Raw genomic sequence first — 17,829 nt, forward strand, 5'->3', positions numbered from 1 at the left:
GAGATGAACACTCATAATGTTTCTGGGACCCTATTGCAATGCCCTGGGTGTGTCTTAGTTGATTGACGTACATGGGATCGTTCTTGAAGGAATCGGTGAAGGTAAATGTTAGAAATATCAGAAGAAACATATATTCGTGGAAACAAAAAAGAGGAACACATGGATGTACATGTGTTCCTTTATTCTTCTCCAGGTTTCTTCATGATGTATGTATTGTACTGTGTTTGCAACTTAGGAAATAAAGGAACACATGTAATCTCATGTCTTTCCTTATTTGTTTCCATGAGTATATTTCAGATAAGTATCCTGCTTGCATTCAGCCATTAAATACGTTGCAAGTCAGTTATAAAGTCCCGGGGTAAAATAGGCCTTCAGCAACCCATGCTTGCCATAAGAGGCGACTATGGTTGTCGTAAGAGGCTGCTAACGGGATCGGGTGGTCAGACTAGCTGACTTGGTTGACACATGTCATCGATTCCCAATTGCGCAGATCGATGCTCATGTTGTTGGTCACAGGATTGTCTGGTCCAGACTCGATTATTTACAGACCGCTGCCATATAGCTGGAATATTGCTGAGTGCGGCGTAAAACTAAACTCACTCCCTCACTCACTCGAATCGCACACTTCTCGTCCTGAAATAGGTACCACTCAGCTTCGCCGAACAAATTTTTAAGGCGACTGAAAACACATACTACATGTTTATTCAACGGTGATGTACTTGATAACCGATTTTAGACCTTTGCTATGTTTTGGCCTCTGTTTTCAGCCTAACGTTTCGAAAACGCTCGTAATTTTGTGGTCAATCCTTTTTCAAGTACATGTTTCCTGTTGGCATGGTGTTCAGCGCTGATATAAAATTTAATCCTATAGTGTTGTATGGAAGACGGTAATATATTGAACACAACACTGCCTATACTAGCCACAGACAAGATAAGCTGACCACTTTGTTGCTGATAAGATACTCCTGTAAAACAATCTGAAAATAGTACTACCCACGTAGGTTATGTGGGAATGGCGCACACTGGCGGGGCTTATTTGTTTAGTTGCCACGGAAGTTCCAATGACTTACAATTAAGACATATTTGTTTATTACCTTTGGCTGATACTTATCACACTCCTAACCTTTTTCTTTATGTTACTTAATTCTTTAAAATATTAATGCGTTTGTTATTACGAACAGAAGACAACTTTGGAGGTGAATGGAATGTCTCTGGAGAATGGAATGTCTCTGGACATTCCTTGAGTTATTCCAACTGACTGATAAGCTTCTATGTTGAATATGGGTCGTGATTTCAAAAACATGCTGGGACTTGCGTTTATTCTTTGTGCATGTACTGTCGGATATGTCACATCCCTGACACGTGAGTATTTGTTAGGACCAGTACGTTAAATACAAATCAACATCAATTGATTATGAAAGTGTTTATGAAGATGCTCATTTTTATTCAGTTTTTTGTTGAAATAACGACTGATTCATTGTTTACATTTTTTAAGATTTTGCGAGCGTTCTTAGTGTCACTGGCAGTAGATTAGTGAAGGTCCCGGGGTAGAATAGGTCCTCAGCAACACATGCTTGCCACAATAGGCGACTATGCTTGTCGTAAGAGGTGACTAACGGGATCGGGTGGTCAGGCTCGCTGACTTGGTTGACACCGGATTGTCTGGTCCAGACTCACTCACTCCGCACAACTGCTCGCTGTAACTCTAGTTGGTCACGAATGAAGATCATTATGTGTTCTGATGGGAAATAACTCCAATCCACGGGTCAACCTGTGCTGTACGGGTCGTTGCGGGCAGAGGCACAACGAATGTTTAAAGAAACGGACCATAACCAAAAACAGAATACAGAAACGTCCATGTGTGGAATCGAACGCGAGGCTTTGGCGTGACTAGCGAACGCCTTAACCACCAGAATACCTGACCTCCTTCTTCTTCACCTACTATAGTGGGGTGGATGACGATATATATTTACTCATCCAAGTGACTGAATCGCAAGATCTCCGTACGCCTTTGCTGCCAGTTTGAACTAGGAATAGGTGCGCAGGTCGAAATAGTACTACTAGTGTTATACGGTTAAGGGTATTTCCCCAGTGAAAGTAAACCATTCTATCACTGATGTGTCAATATATGTGTCTCACTTATGTGTCATTATATGTGTCAAAAAGGAACACAGGAAAACATATACATTATAGTGCAGGTATCTCACATGTACTTTTGTACTATTTTTTATCATATGGAATTCTGGGTAGGAGTGTAACTTGTGACGTTTACAGATAGGGCCATCCAGCGTTACCCTGTAGCACAATCACTGAAAAATGGTCATTTACAAAGGAAAAATTCGGCACACATTCTGCAGTATATTAATCTAGCACCATTTGTTAAGGAAAACCCTTTGACCCTTGTTCATTACCCATAAGTGCCCTTCAAAGAAACCATTCGTTTAGGCTCAAAGTGGGACGTGAATTGACACGATACGGAACGTAATGATAAAGTAAAAATGTAATTGATTTTTAGAATTTGTGAAAAAATATCTTTGTTTGGTTTATTAAGGTACAAACATTTAAGGGGGACATGAATAACGGATGCGTGGGTTCGTTTTAATCTTCTTTAGACAGTGTTCCAGCAACACTCCTGAGGCACGTCAGGGAACACCAGAAATGAGCTTCATACCTTGTACCCATGTGGGGAATCGAACCCGGGTCTTTAGCTTGACGAGCGAACGCTTTAACCACTAATAAATCGCCTGTCTCCGATCAATAAAGTTTATATTTTCATTTTATCTTGTTAGATATGTTCTGAAGCGCACGCGGGCTAACGCAACAATGAGCTTTCGCGTCTCTATAAGCAGATTGATGCCTGCCATTACGCCACTACCTTTGAAAAAATTATCTCCCAGTTGACGATGACATAACTACGTTTCAGAATGCGAGAGCCAATACGGCGGCACGTGCGTGAACTTCGTCTACAACCAGTGTCTGTCTGGCTACATGTATACCTATAATGGGTGTGGCTTCCAGGAGATGTGCTGCATTCCACCTGTACACCCGTCTGTGATCTCGATAGCAGCAGGTACTCCTAAACTTGTACTTCGGCCAGACTTATATTGTTACATTAAAAGAATTTTGTACCAAATAAAGTCAGCAGGTCAACTTTAAATGTGAACTAACGGGCAAGAGAATGAGTGAGTGAGTGAGTGAGTGAGTGAGTGTACCCCGCACTCAGCAATATTCCTGTTATATGGCGCCGATCTGTAAATAAGTAACAGAACATCCAGTGATCAACAGTATGAGCATGGAACTGCGCAATTGGGAACCGATGACATGTGCCAAACAAGTCAGCGAGCGTGACCACCCGATCCCGTTATTCGATTTTTACGACAACCATAGTCGCCTTTTATGGCAAGCATGGGTTGCTGAAGGCCTGTTCTACCCCGGACCTTCGAGGATCAACGGGCAAGAGAAACGATACCAAGTCGAAATCACTGATATTACAAAACGACAAACCACTGTGAAAAAGGACAGTGAATTTTAATAACAGGTGTTAATTTTACTAACACCCACATGCATGTTCAACCTCTTTCTAACATCAAAACCGCAGACACATGCACACCTAACAGACGCTCGCAACCACAACGCACACACAATTATATGAACGAATTAGTAAAAAGACTGTCATGTCATTCAAGATATCATACAGAATATAGTCTAACAATCCTGTTTGTATAGGTCAGTGCGGAGTCGCTTTTCCCGACCCATTACCAGCGACAAACAGAATAGTAGGGGGCACAGTTGCCGCCCCTGGCGAATTCCCGTGGCAGGTCAGTTACCGTCAGTTTTATTATTTATTCTATTGTCTATGGATATTGTTCACGGTTCCGCTTCGAGACAGATAACTGTCTTCATTGGAGTGAGTAAGTTCAGTTACAAATATATTCCAGCTACATGGCTGTTAATTTTCGAGTCTGGACCAGACAATCCAGTGATCAACAGCATGAGCATCAATCTGCGCATTTGGGTACCGATGACATGTGTCAACCAAGTCAGCGAGCCGATTATGCTGACTCAGCAATAATTTTGCATGACCTATAGCTGTTAAGAGGTATATAACTGTCTATAATTGTGGGGTAGTCTAGTAGTTAATGCTTTCGCTCATCACGCCATAGATCTGGGTTCGATTCCCTCCATGGGTACCGTGTGTGAAGCCAATGACTGACCATACCCAATTTTTCCTATTGCTGGAATATTGCTAAAAGCGGCATAAAGCTAAATTCACCTACTCACTCCAAGCTCTTAAACGTTCATTCATTTGCTTTTACTCCCAAAAGATTCTACTTCGTCGGATAATGACTGTTAATACTCGCCCGTTTAAGATACTGCGGTGTAATAACTTTACGGTAATATTACACTAGTGTAATATCGCTTGACGTATGACGTCAAAATGGTTAAAAGTTGCGACGTCACAACGCTAATGTCGTCGTCTCAATTTTGTTAGATCTTGCTTGACTTGAAAGCTGAGGGTCCTCACACTGTAGGCAATTTTGCAGCAGTTTCTGTCAATTTATGCTGGCGAATAAACAGAATACTAAACTCGCTTCCGTGAAATACCATCTTCATTAAACTCGAAAGCGAGTTTGATACCAAATCATCAACTCGTTTAATAAAAATGGTATTACAAGGAAGGTCGTTTAGTATCTTCTATTTCTCTAGCCATTATATGTGTATGACGTCGTGTATGCATGGTGATGCTTCTGCTCACAGGTGTCTTTGAGGGTTTATGAAGCTAACAAGGGCCACGAGTGCGGGGGCATCCTCATCAGTGACCAGTGGATTCTGACGGCAGCTCACTGCTTCAAACAGTAATCTCCTCTCAGGCCTTGACTTTACGATATATCTGATATCTAAGCAATACCGACCCGTGAAGGTTCCAGGCTAGAATAGGCCTTCAGCTACCCATGCTTGCCATAAGAGGCGACTATGCTTGTCGTAAGAAGCGACTAACGGGATCGGGTGGTCAGACTCGCTGACTTGGTTGACACATGTCATCGGTTCCCAATTACGCAGATCGATGCTCATGTTGTTGATCACTGGATTGTCTGGTCCAGACTCGATTATTTACAGACCGCTGCCATATGGCTGGAATATTGCTGAGTGCGGCGTAAAACTAAACTCACTCACTCCCTCACTCACTCTAAGCAATACCAGAATATGCGGCGCGTTGAGGATAAAGCGTCACGCCGTAAGCCTAGATTCGATTCACTACATGGGAACAATGTGTGAAACCCATTTCAGGTGTCCCCCGTCGTGATATTAGTTTAATATTGCTAAATGCGGCGTAAAACCATACTCACTCACTGACAGTAACATGAAGACGGAGGGGAATCCGCTAGCTTAACCGTATTACTGGTAAACACATATAAGATGATCCACGACCTGACAAATGACTCCAATTTGCATACTTGGGAACGCCCCACAGAACGATCCACTTGAAACAAGAGGGAGACAGGTTGTCTGATAAATATCGAGAAGTTCATTTTCCCCGTGCGTTTCACGCATGAATTGTTATAGCACACTCGATTTGGGAACAGGTACAATCCCAACGAATTGAATCAACACAATATACTGAGCAAATATGTTTAGTACCACCGATCCATTTCACGAAGCAAATGACATTTTCCTGTTTTGTTTTTTTTAAACAAAATTGTTGAATACCTAAAATGCTTGTCAATGCCCCAATCATCTATTTGTCTTCGTCTTAACTAAAGGTTAGAGTGGAATATCAGTATCATATGCCTGAAATTGCAGTCTTATCATTCGAAGGAATATGCGGTGTTGATTTCATGTCACGGTTAGCATGTTTTGCACATGCATAATCGTCAAGTTACCTGCAGCAGCCAGTGCGTTTAGTGCGCAGAATAATCTAATATGTGTCTAGCAGTAGGCGCCATTCTGTGAGCAGATTTACCGCACTGTAGAAACCTTTGTGCGGTTATTGGGTAATAAGCACAACAGCTTATAAACATCTGAGACACATGCATTAAATTATTCGTATTTGATGTAATTGAGATACTATTCCGATCATGACTCCAACTTGAGCATAATATTAATTATTAATCACGTGATCGTATGGTCGTATTTATTTAGAGACCTCGGCGTTAAACAACAAGCAAGCAAACTTACTCACCTACTCCATAGATTGCAAAAACCCAATGTTTCATGTTCTACTCCATTCAACTTTACGAAGGGGTGGTTGGGTAGTTTAGAGGTTAAGTGCTCGCTCGTCACGTCAAAGACCCGAGTTCGATTCCCAACGTGGGTACAATGTGTGAGGCCCAGTTTCTGGTGTCGCCCCAGTGATATTGCTGGAATGTTGCTAAAAGCGGAGTAAAACTATACTCACTCACTCACTGGTATGATTTTAGCTCTAGTTTGTCATGTTTCCGTATGACTTAATTGTTTGACATTGAGTTTGTGAGGGTAATGACGCACCTAAACAAAAACACAGCGACTACACCCGGTGTTCGCAAAAAGTCACACACTTTCTCTCTACCTCACCTCTCATCGGCAGACAACACTAATCCTTAAGGTTTCTTTCCGTGAATAGAAACCAACTCGTATTTTGCGTTTGGAACTTAAACTATTATTTTGCCTGTCTCATGAATTGATATCACACTGAATGACCAACCCAGCTAACGTCACGTAATTGGGCCAATACAGTACAGCATTGTAGTGTTCTGTTTACAGTAACCATCCATATGTGGCCCGGTACAGTTTTACTGAAGGAAAATAAGCACTGGTCCAATACCAGCAGTACAGACCAGAACGATGTCATCACTGGCCAAGTAATGTGATGTTAGCTGGGAATCCCTCTGAGATGTCTGTTTTAGAGAAGAATGTGGTTATAGTCTGTCTCAGAAACCTATGAAAGAAGGATATGATTCCCTTTTCCCACCCAAATCACTTCAGCTAGTACAGCTTATTTCTGAATGGTATTTAGAATGGCTCAGTAATGTGATGTTAGCTGGGAATCCCTCTGAGATGTCTGTTTTAGAGAAGAATGTGGTTATAGTCTGTCTCAGAAACCTATGGAAGAAGGATATAATTCCCTTTTCCCACCCAAATCACTTCAGCTAGTACAGCTTATTTCTGAATGGTATTTAGAATGGCTCAGTAATGTGATGTTAGCTGGGAATCCCTCTGAGATGTCTGTTTTAGAGAAGAATGTGGTTATAGTCTGTCTCAGAAACCTATGAAAGAAGGATATAATTCCCTTTTTCCACCCAAATCACTTCAGCTAGTACAGCTTATTTCTGAATGGTATTTAGAATGGCTCAGTAATGTGATGTTAGCTGGGAATCCCTCTGAGATGTCTGTTTTAGAGAAGAATGTGGTTATAGTCTGTCTCAGAAACCTATGAAAGAAGGATATAATTCCCTTTTCCCACCCAAATCACTTCAGCTAGTACAGTTTATTTCTGAATGGTATTTTAAATCCCTAGAACACCCCTTAACATTAATCTTTTGATGTTTTCTTCGTTGATCTTGCATTCTCTGCTTTTATTGTAGACCACATTACCATAATTCCTATGTTTATATGTTTAGAATTTGTTCTGAAAGAAACTGATCCATGCTAAAGGGTCATGGTTTGGAAAAAGGCAATTTCAGCTTTTCCTCTTAAGAATATTTGATTGTTCATTTTTTTCTTGTCTTTATATCTGCACGTAAACTACTTTGGTTTATAAGATCTGTATATTGCATCAGCAGAAATGTTTGGACAAGAAGTGTGCATAAAATTTATTGTCACGTCTCAGCTTCAAATCAAAATGTTATTACCGCAATGGCCTAAAGAAAATTGGAAAATCTAGTCATAAAGTTTGCTTAAAACCGGCTATGAAACGGAAAGAGTTTTTGGGCGTCGTATATAATCTATGTAAACATAGTAACTGAAGCAATAATAGCTGTTATCTCAAACAGTTATCAGGAAAGGACGAAACGTTGAATTCCTTTGACCCTCAGACAAGTGAAAATGCTTCAAAGAAATAATTGGTTGTATCATCCCAAATAATCCGTGCAAGGTATCTACGTGAGTTTGATATCCATTATTTACGGTAACGTGACCCAGCACACGATCACTCAACCATGCCCATTGCCGGGAGAGGTACATTCACATGATCACTCAACCATGCCCATTGCCGGGAGAGGTACATTCACATGATCACTCAACCATGCCCATTGCCGGGAGAGGTACATTCACATGATCACTCAACCATGCCCATTGCCGGGAGAGGTACATTCACATGATCACTCAACCATGCCCATTGCCGGGAGAGGTACATTCACACGATCACTCAACCATGCCCATTGCCGGTTGAACCACACCATTTTTAACTCAGGTTTTCTTAAATATGGCTTCCCCGGGCTGTAACCTTCGACGAATTGTAGATGCTTCCTTTGAACTTAGTAGGACAACCAACGAAAATGTCATTCCCAGTGATACTCAGTGATATACGACAAAATGTTATGGATGTCACTTCTTTCTTGTTTTTACGAAGTTTCTGGGCTATCCCTTGCCCCTTTTATCGTATATTAGAATATCGACTTCTGAATGCCCCTCAAGATACTCCGTGCGTTCAGTAGGGCGATACTGATTACCTCGAACTGAAAACATGTGCCTGTGTCCCGATCCACAAAGCGTTCATAACTTTACGACCTGTCGTAACTCTATTGTTTATCGTAGGCTTACGAGATTTCGAAGCTGTCTTAGCAATAAGTTAGTTGGAAGTGCCATACAATAACACATATTTATGACTATTTTGGCTTGAGAGAGCTTCGAAAATCTAGGCCCAGGTGTCGTTGTTCAAAGTGATCTTAGCGCTAAGGTGACCGTAACTCCCATACTTTTAACATAGCGGTAAGGTTGCTTTGTACAACCACACCCTGTGCCCTGTTTACTGTTTTTCCATAGGGAGAAGAACCCGTTTGCGTGGAACGCCGTTCTGGGGGAATATGACCGTGCTGTAGTGGACGGCCACGAGAAGATCGTCAAGGTCGAAACCCTCATCGTACACAGTGGTTTCAACGCCACCACCAGCCAGAACGACATCGCCATGTTGAAGATAGCTACTCACATCCATGCGTATACTAAATACATACGGCCAGTGTGTTTACCGTCGAAGGCGGAGACGTTTGACGGCATGTATTGCACCGCTACAGGATGGGGCGCCATGCACACAGGTAATATTTTCTCGTACACTGGCCCTGTGACGAAGTACGTGAGTTGAGTGAGTTCAGGTTTACGACGCTTTTGGCAAGATTCCCGCAATATCACTGGTTCACACATTGTACCCATGTGGGAAATCGAACCCGGGTCTTCAGCATGACATGCGAACACTTTAACCAGAGGGCTACCCCACCGCCCGCCACGGGTCTTGTGGTCTTGTACCTGTGAAGATTCGGGTCAGAATTGGTCTTCAGCAACAGATCCTTGTCGTAAGAGGCAACTAACGAGATCTGTTGGTCATGCTTGATGACTTGGTTGACACGTCTCATCGTATCCGAATTGAATGAATCACTGGATTGTCTACTCCAAACTCAATTTCACAGGCCGCTGCGAAATTAGGACCCGTGCCAGTTATACGCAGACGCTTAATATTGCTGAATTCGACGTTAAACATCCAGCGCTTGTCAAGTATCACATGAGCCAGCGCAGTGAACGCGTTTGTGATAAGCAGGCGGGGCAAGTAATCTGGACGAATACACTTGGCTGCTACGATTGGCGATTACGCATGCGCAATACATGTTGACCGCGGCGTGAAATCAATATCGCTAGTGTTTAACATGTGTCTCGTAGGCCGATTTAGTTCAGCAAAACACCATCACGACACGATTCGCAGGAGGAAATTGAACACTTCAACATTTAGACGACAACCTGTTTCCATCATGTTTCAAATGAAATGTTCTGGATGGCGTTCCCATGTATGCAAAGTGAGGTCATTTGTCAGGTCGTGGCTCATCTAATACTTGTCAAACAGTAAAACCAGACATGTGGCCAAGGGGTTATGAGCGTTTGCCCGGGTGCTGACTATCAGTGGTTCGATTCCCGGAGGCTTCAATAGATGGCACTTGATGTTACTTTGCCTTGTCGAGAAACAATACTGCGGCATGATATTCCAGTAGGCCAATGCGGGTGACTAATGCATTAGTCATGCATTACAAGCACATGCACATGCACATGCACATGCACACGCCCGTCACTATATGAGTGAAATGGTCTTGAATACAATGTCAAAACCTGATTCACCTCCAGTTCTTTCAACTGTTTAACACCATGTTCCGTATTGGCGCGTAGCAAGCCAGTTTTTTTGCATGTGCCAGGTTGCAAGGGTTTATACTTAGACAGGTTGTAATTTAATGTAATCGGCGATATATACTACCGACAAGAAATAAGGGAACTAAAGAAATTTGAAACTGCTTTAAATATCCACTAAATCAATTTTAGGCGTCCAGTTCAATATCTGGTGTGTCCACCATGTTGGGCAACACATTCACGGCACCTTGATGGCATGCTGTTAATCAATTTCCGGATGGTTGCCCGTGGTATTGCCCGCCATTCCTCTTTGAGAGCTGCACCAAGCTGGCCCAGGTTGGCTGGTCCTGGGTCCCTGGCGTACACCCTTCGACCAAGAACGTCCCAGAGATGTTCAATTGGGGACAGGTCTGGGGACTTAGAGGGCCAGTCCAATGTCTGGATACCTTTTTGTCGGAGATAAGCGGAGACAATTCGGGCCCGATGTGGTCTGGCATTATCATCTTGGAATACAAAATTTCGGCCGATAACTCTAGCCAATGGAGCCACAACAGGACGCAATATTTGGTCAACGTATCGCTGACCAGTCATGGCTCCGTTAATGATGACCAAATCTGATCGTCTGTCATGTGTAATCCCACCCCACACCATGACACTATCACCTCCATATCGATCATGGTCAAGAATTGCTTCTCTGGCATATCGCTCCCCGCTCCGACGCCAACAACGTTTTCTGCCATCTGTGAATCGTAGGCAAAACCTTGACTCATCAGAGAACATGGTGTAACGCCAGTGGCGCATAGCCCGTCCCTGATGCTGCCTAGCCCATGCCAATCTTTGGCGCTTATGGTGAGCTGAAAGGGTGACACCCTTAAAAAGCCGTCTTGCTTTCAGACGAGCTTGATAGAGCCGGTTTTTAACGGTTGAGGTTGAAATGCGTCTTCCAGTGAGTGTGCGGAATTCTCTATTGATGGCAGGGGCCGATTTAAACCTATCGCGTAGAGCAATTAACGTAATGAGACGATCCTGTCAGGGTGTCGTTGATTTTGGTCTACCACGCCCAGGTCTCGTTGCAACCCCACCCGTTTGACGGTACTTATCCCGCAGGCGTGAAATTACACTTTTTGATTTACCCATCTGCCGGGCAACTTCACATAATGATGTCCCCCCCTCTATCATCCCCACAATTCTCCATTTTGTTGCTTCACCGAGATACTGCCTCGGAGGCATTTCTGTCAGTAAGTGTCAATCTCTATTGCATTAGTGATTCCGACTTCTCCAGTACATTTGCAGGAGTTCACTTCTGTGTGCACGTGTAGCACGTGCTGGGCATGCATTATGCGAAATTCCATTGTCATTGGATGTTGCGTTTGGGAGATACGCCACGATAACGGACCCTATCACAGTCAAAGTCATCTACATTCAATTTCTTAGTTCCCTTATTTTCTGTCGGTAGTACACTATATTCTTACATTTCCCGCACTAAATTCATATCATGAACAATACATACCTACCACAAAATGTCTTAACAACATAACAAACCTAGTCTTTGTTCTTTAACTAGTTGACCCGTGATGGTCCCTGGGTAGAACAGGCCTTCAGCAATTCATGCTTGCCATAAAAGGCGACTATGCATGTCGTAAAAAGCGACTAACGAGATCGGGTGGTCAGACTCGCTGACTTGGATGACACATATCATCGGTTCCTAATTGCGCAGATCGATGCTCATGTTGTTGGTCACTGGATTGTTTGGTCCAGACTCGATTATTTACAGACCGCCGCCATATAACTGGTATATTGCTGCGTGCGGCGTAAAACTAAACTCACTCACTCTTTCACCAGTTACCATCAGACATGAGAAACTTCTGTCAAATTTGATCATACAGCTACAGAAAATGCTAGCAAATCTTTAACAAGCGTTATCTATCTGTTATGTTTATCTATCTGTTAACATATGCCCATATTTATGTATAGGGAAATATATACACGCATAAGAATTAATTATTGTGCTCAACTGTCAAAGACGCATACATAAAAACTGTACATGGGTTGTTGTTAATATATGCTCTTGTATCACCGAGGGTGGTTTTTGAGTAATAAAATGCAATTTAGTACTTGGGGATTGTCCAACTTTTTCAACAACAATCGTGCAAGCCCGTGTATTGTTTTTTAACGTAGCTACGCCCCCTGCAGGCGAAAGATGCACCTTACCTCCACGTGATAAATATTGAGATTGTGGTCTCTTTTTAAACGGTGCACCAATATAAGTCTAACGGTTGGCAGATATTTTCAGAATCCAAGTTCATGCACTCCTATGTGACATGTTCCCTGTCCAATATTTAGAGAAGAGCTCACAAGGAATAACGGACTTTGTCCCGAGTGAAATTAAAGTTCAGTAAACGGAGCTATAGCGACGAGGTCATCTAGTGAATGACCCAGTCTTGAAATAAGCTGTCATTTGTTGCGCTGAGTTACTTCCCTTAGCCGTAACTGTATCCTATGATGGGAGGTCCGAATTCCAGATTTGCACTGTTCGTGTTGCGAGATATCTCTACGATCTGTATTGTTGAACATTTATATTCAGTTCGGTGCTGAAACAGATCACTCGGTCACCCAACAATAATTGTGGGCCAACGTCTTTCTGTGAAATGCTACGATGTCATCTTCCCAGACAGTGAGTGATGCAGATAACTGCGATACACTATATCTATATGGACAAAATCTAATCTTTGGTGCGGTAGTAATATTGACCGCATGATGGACAACGCTATCCTTCTTGGGGTTGCAAACATCTTTGGGCAGGTCTGTCGTAGTTTTGTTTCACACGCATATTTTTATCGTTTCGCTGGGCGTTGAACGTCAAGTTTTGGCTACATGACAGTTGGTAAGATTAACAATGACAAAGTGACAATGACAAATGACAATGACTAGTGACAATGACAAATGACAATGACAAACCTGTTCAAATTACTTACCGTGTTTAGAGGAAATGATCCTCGGGCACCAGCGGTACAATTTGTTTTGTTTGTCAGTTCAAAATAATGCTTTCAAGCGCTTTTGTTGCTAGCGGACAGCTCTGAGTTTTTGAAATACAGCTACTCTTGTGGTGTATGGTGACGATGTTGCATGTACGCTCCCCAGACGGATACGGGACCCGGCGTCTCTACAAGGTGGACCTGCCTCTAGTGAAGAATGATATCTGCTCCTATCTGATGGACCAGACAATCCCCAGCTCCGAGCTGTGCGCCGGCAACAAACACGGAGGACACGACACCTGTCAGGTAACCATCCTCAATTAGCCAAGGGTATTTTATCTCGGCAAATCTCCATAAATACTCCGGGCCGTTCACCATTTCAACTTCGGTGGACCATTGGATACTCAAAATGCATTAGTCAGTGTTCGGCTTTCTTACATTGAATTAACTGCAATTGTGATGCGTGGTTGCAAATCAAGGACAGTCTCTCACAGTCACTGAACCACATTATTTTTCCTAACGCCCAGTCCGTTCTAGATTGCTAAAGTCCTAGATGAAACAAATCTAGATTTTCTCATGTTCATATTCTGTGTCTCCCATCCCAAAGATTAAGTTACAATGGAATTCTTTGTTTCTGTTAAAATTATATAAATTCAAAGACTATACTTTATTGTGTTATGTTTGTGGGTCTGGCAACAAGATATAAAACCAACAGAAACTTCAGATCTATCCGGAAATATATCACTACTCGGTTTACCGCAAAATTTACAGTTTCTGTAGTTTTCCGTTTCGAATATCGCAACAGCCTCATTACTGGAGCACCAAAACTGTCACATCTAAACTGCAGAGAATCCAAAACACAATAAACTGTCTCACTCACACGCGGATAACGGGATCGGGTGGTCAGGTTCGCTGACGTGCTTGACACATGTCATCGGTTCCCAATTGCGCAGATCGATGCTCATGTTTTTGATCACTGGATTGTCTGGTCTAGACTCGATTATTTACAGACCACCGACATCTAGCTAGAATGTTGCTGAGTGCGACTTAAAATTAACCTCACTCACTCACTCTTAAGGCCACGGCTGCTCGCAATGGTCAGAGAAACTTTTCCTACATTGCAGGTGTAGAGTAGAACAACCTCTAAGTGTGCGTGAATGTTTCACCATCTCTTCTGTCAGGTTTCTGTTTAAACAAGATTTCTGTGCCTGAACTCTGAGCTGTGTGACATGCAGAGACTGTATTTAGTTTTTTCCTGTTCGCTTAGAACATGTTTTATTTGATCGTTGTTTTATATTGTTTTCATTTTTGCATACTAGACTGATTACAAGTTGTTCTGTAATTCAAGGGTGACTCCGGCGGGCCACTTGTTTGTAAGATTAACGGCCTCTGGGAGGTAGCCGGAATTGTGTCATGGGGATACAACTGCGCAGATGCATACACGCCGGGAGTCTACACGAATGTGCCCTACTTCCGGGACTGGATCAGTACCGTCATGCAATACTATACCAAGTCCTCCCGCCGGGGAACGGAGCTCACCGGGGTGCACTATCTCTAAACCGATGTCATATCCTGTACATGCATTAAACAAGTAACAAACACGTCTCTGTGCATATATGTGACCATTAAGTTAATAGAATCTAAAGTAGGCTTAATAGAATAGCTTGTTGAGATCGGTCTGAGGTACCTTTCAGATGCCGGAAATGCTGGATGCCGGAAAGTTTAGACTTACTGAAAACAGTCAATATATACTGGACAAAATAGTAAGGGATATTTGTACATTTTGAAATTATGAATCTTGATGTATTTATTCATTTACATACTGATAAAATAGCAGTCATAATAATACCAATATCCCTAACTTATTTTGTCCAGTATATGTTATGAATACATACATGTACATGGTTTTATCGAAGACTGATTTGTTCCACTAACTTGTAGGAAGCAACTGCAAACCTTATGCAGATGAATTGCACGAGGACTATGCTTAACATTGCTGAAAAGCATGTGCAAATATCAGATATGCGAACAACTGTCGTTCGGTGTAAGTTTTGTTAAGAATTCGCCAATTTTCTCTTCCTTTTATAATTTATTGAACTCACGACAATAATCTCTTCAACTGGAGGAATATATTTCACAATATATCAGTTCATGCATAAACAGTGCAAAATTTAGTATAATGAGTCTAAACCTTTGATGGGAAGTACATGATTGACACGTCACATTTACGTCTCTTCTCACTTAACGTTAGAACTGCAAAGCCGATGGAGCCGGGTGGAGCCATCACAAAACTTCGGGACTTTGTATTATTTTGTTCTAGTGGACTGTGTTAAAAAAGGGTTAAATGAGAGAGAGAGAGAGAGAGAGAGAGAGAGAGAGAGAGAGAGAGAGAGAGAGAGAGAGAGAGAGAGAGAGAGAGAGAGAGAGAGAGAGAGAGAGAGAGAGAGAGAGAGAGAGAGAGAGAGAGAGAGAGAGAGAGAGAGAGAGAGAGAGAGAGGCGAAGCCCATTTCTGGTGACCTCCGCCTTGATACTGTTGGAATATTGCTGAAAGCGACGTAAACCCATACCCACTCACTCACATGTGAAATACATTCTTCCCAGTCTAGTCAGGGTTTGGAATTGCTTACACTGTACATCCTTTCCGTGAGAGAGTTGGGTCAGCATTGTCAGGTTTCGCAGCGTGTCAGCTAAAAGAACACCCAGTTTCATTAGTTCTGTGTGGTGTTCAGATTTTTAGTGATCATGACACGAAAAATGTGCAGTAAGATACCATTCAGTACAGGAATAAAGGTAGTCCGTTCGTCCAGAGCCCAAGTCGCCGTACTTTCTTAGTTCATAATGTATGGAAGGGTGCGTGTGGTGGTGGTGGTGGTGATGATGATGGTGATGGTGATGATGGTGAGGAGGAGGACACCCGCCCGCACTCATCAACACTTGAGCCATAACGACATGACTGCCACAACAACTTCGGCCACTGGCCCTTGGCATAGTTTCATCAGGGTTGCGTTCCTTTCAGTGTTCTGGTGACCAGGTGTTGTTGATGAGATGAGATCATGATATGTTGCCGGCAGCAGTACCATTCAACAGTACGTCTAGTATTAGTAATTTAGTACTTTCCGTAGGTGTGCAGTCTCGCGTATCGCGTCGGCGATGTACATTTTATGTGGTGAGCACACATTTAATCTGACATTTTGGAATGACTTTCTCTAATGTTATTCTGTGACTGACTTTGATTTGTCATGACTATTACCCATGACATACCTATATTACGCGCTTCCGCATTTGGGAGTTGACTTTTGTGATACTTTTATCACAGGAACTTTTGTTGAACGTTTGAACGTGTTTTGAGGTGTTTTGTTAGTTAATCATCTCAGCTTCGACTTTTAATAGGAGAATGAAAACTTGAGGCGAGTGTGAGAATCGTCATGGGAAATTTATCGCATTCCTAACAACAGTTACAGTAACTGCATCGCAGACTTTGACTTTACAAGTTCATGGCACGCCAAGTGCTTATACGACAAGTGGCAGAATAAAATCACAGAACACCAGTCCAGTGATCGTATTTTAAAACTTGCGACATATGTGCACAAACCTGCTTGTGCGCGCGCACGCACGCACGCACGCACGCTCACACACGCACACACGCACACACGCACACACACACACACACACACACACACCACGACCCTCCTAGTACATGTGTATAAAACTAACGACCCCTTCCCCCCAAAAAAACAAAACAAAATGGATGTAGTGCGGTAAGTCTATTAGGGACGCAGAAACGTGTGATTGTGAGTTCCGATGTGTCAAGCATCATGTCCGAGTCTTGGATCACCTCGGGATATCCTCCAACATTTAACAGAGGAGTATGGTTTTATGCCACTTTTAGCAGTTATCTAGCAATATCCCAGTGGGGGACACAAGAAACGGACTTAACACATTGTACTCATGTGGGGAATCAGACCGGGTTTTCAGCGTGACGAGAGAACGATGTAACCATAAGGCTACCCACCGTCCTTTAATGTAATTTTATAGGTGACTTTTAGTTTCATCCAAAAGGTAGTACTGGCTCAGATGTCAACGGAATCTGTATGGTTCCCAAGTTGTGGGTTTCTTTGTTTTTCAACTGAGCAGAGTGAGTTTAGTTTTACGCCACACTCTGCAATATTCCAGCTATACGGCGGCGGTCTGTAAATAATCGAGTCTCGACCAGACAATCCAGTGATCAATACCATGAGCATCGATCTGCGCATTTGGGAACCGATGACATATGCCAACAAAGTCAGTGAGCCTGACCACCCGATCCCGATAGTCGAGTTCCATGGCAAGCATGGATTGCTCGAGACTTATCCTACCCCGGATCTTCTCGGGTATCAACGGAGTAGAATATCCCTGTCATGTTTATGGCGGTGGTATGTACAGTTTGGAAACTCTGTAACTCATCCAATAATATGATGCTAATAGCATCATGACGAGCTCTGAATATTTGATAACTGGCATAATTGTTGACGGACACTGTTTCTTTACTACTCTATTACATACACGTTTCCA

At 42.7% G+C, this 17,829-nt stretch overlaps 1 protein-coding gene across 1 annotated transcript; it reads left to right on the plus strand.

Moving 5' to 3' along the window:
* The first annotated feature begins 1,242 nt into the window (after positions 1–1,242).
* LOC137259788 (chymotrypsin-like protease CTRL-1) lies at positions 1,243–14,878 on the plus strand. Its single transcript, XM_067797400.1, has 7 exons — positions 1,243–1,362; positions 2,924–3,070; positions 3,727–3,818; positions 4,759–4,856; positions 8,962–9,230; positions 13,444–13,583; positions 14,626–14,878. Exons 1-7 carry the CDS (start codon positions 1,272–1,274, stop codon positions 14,833–14,835), a joined length of 1,047 nt encoding a protein of 348 aa, XP_067653501.1. The 5' UTR covers positions 1,243–1,271; the 3' UTR covers positions 14,836–14,878.
* The last annotated feature ends 2,951 nt before the right edge of the window (positions 14,879–17,829 follow it).

Source organism: Haliotis asinina, chromosome 13 (genome assembly GCF_037392515.1).
Source record: "Haliotis asinina isolate JCU_RB_2024 chromosome 13, JCU_Hal_asi_v2, whole genome shotgun sequence".
Classification (NCBI taxonomy): Eukaryota; Metazoa; Mollusca; class Gastropoda; order Lepetellida; family Haliotidae; genus Haliotis; species Haliotis asinina.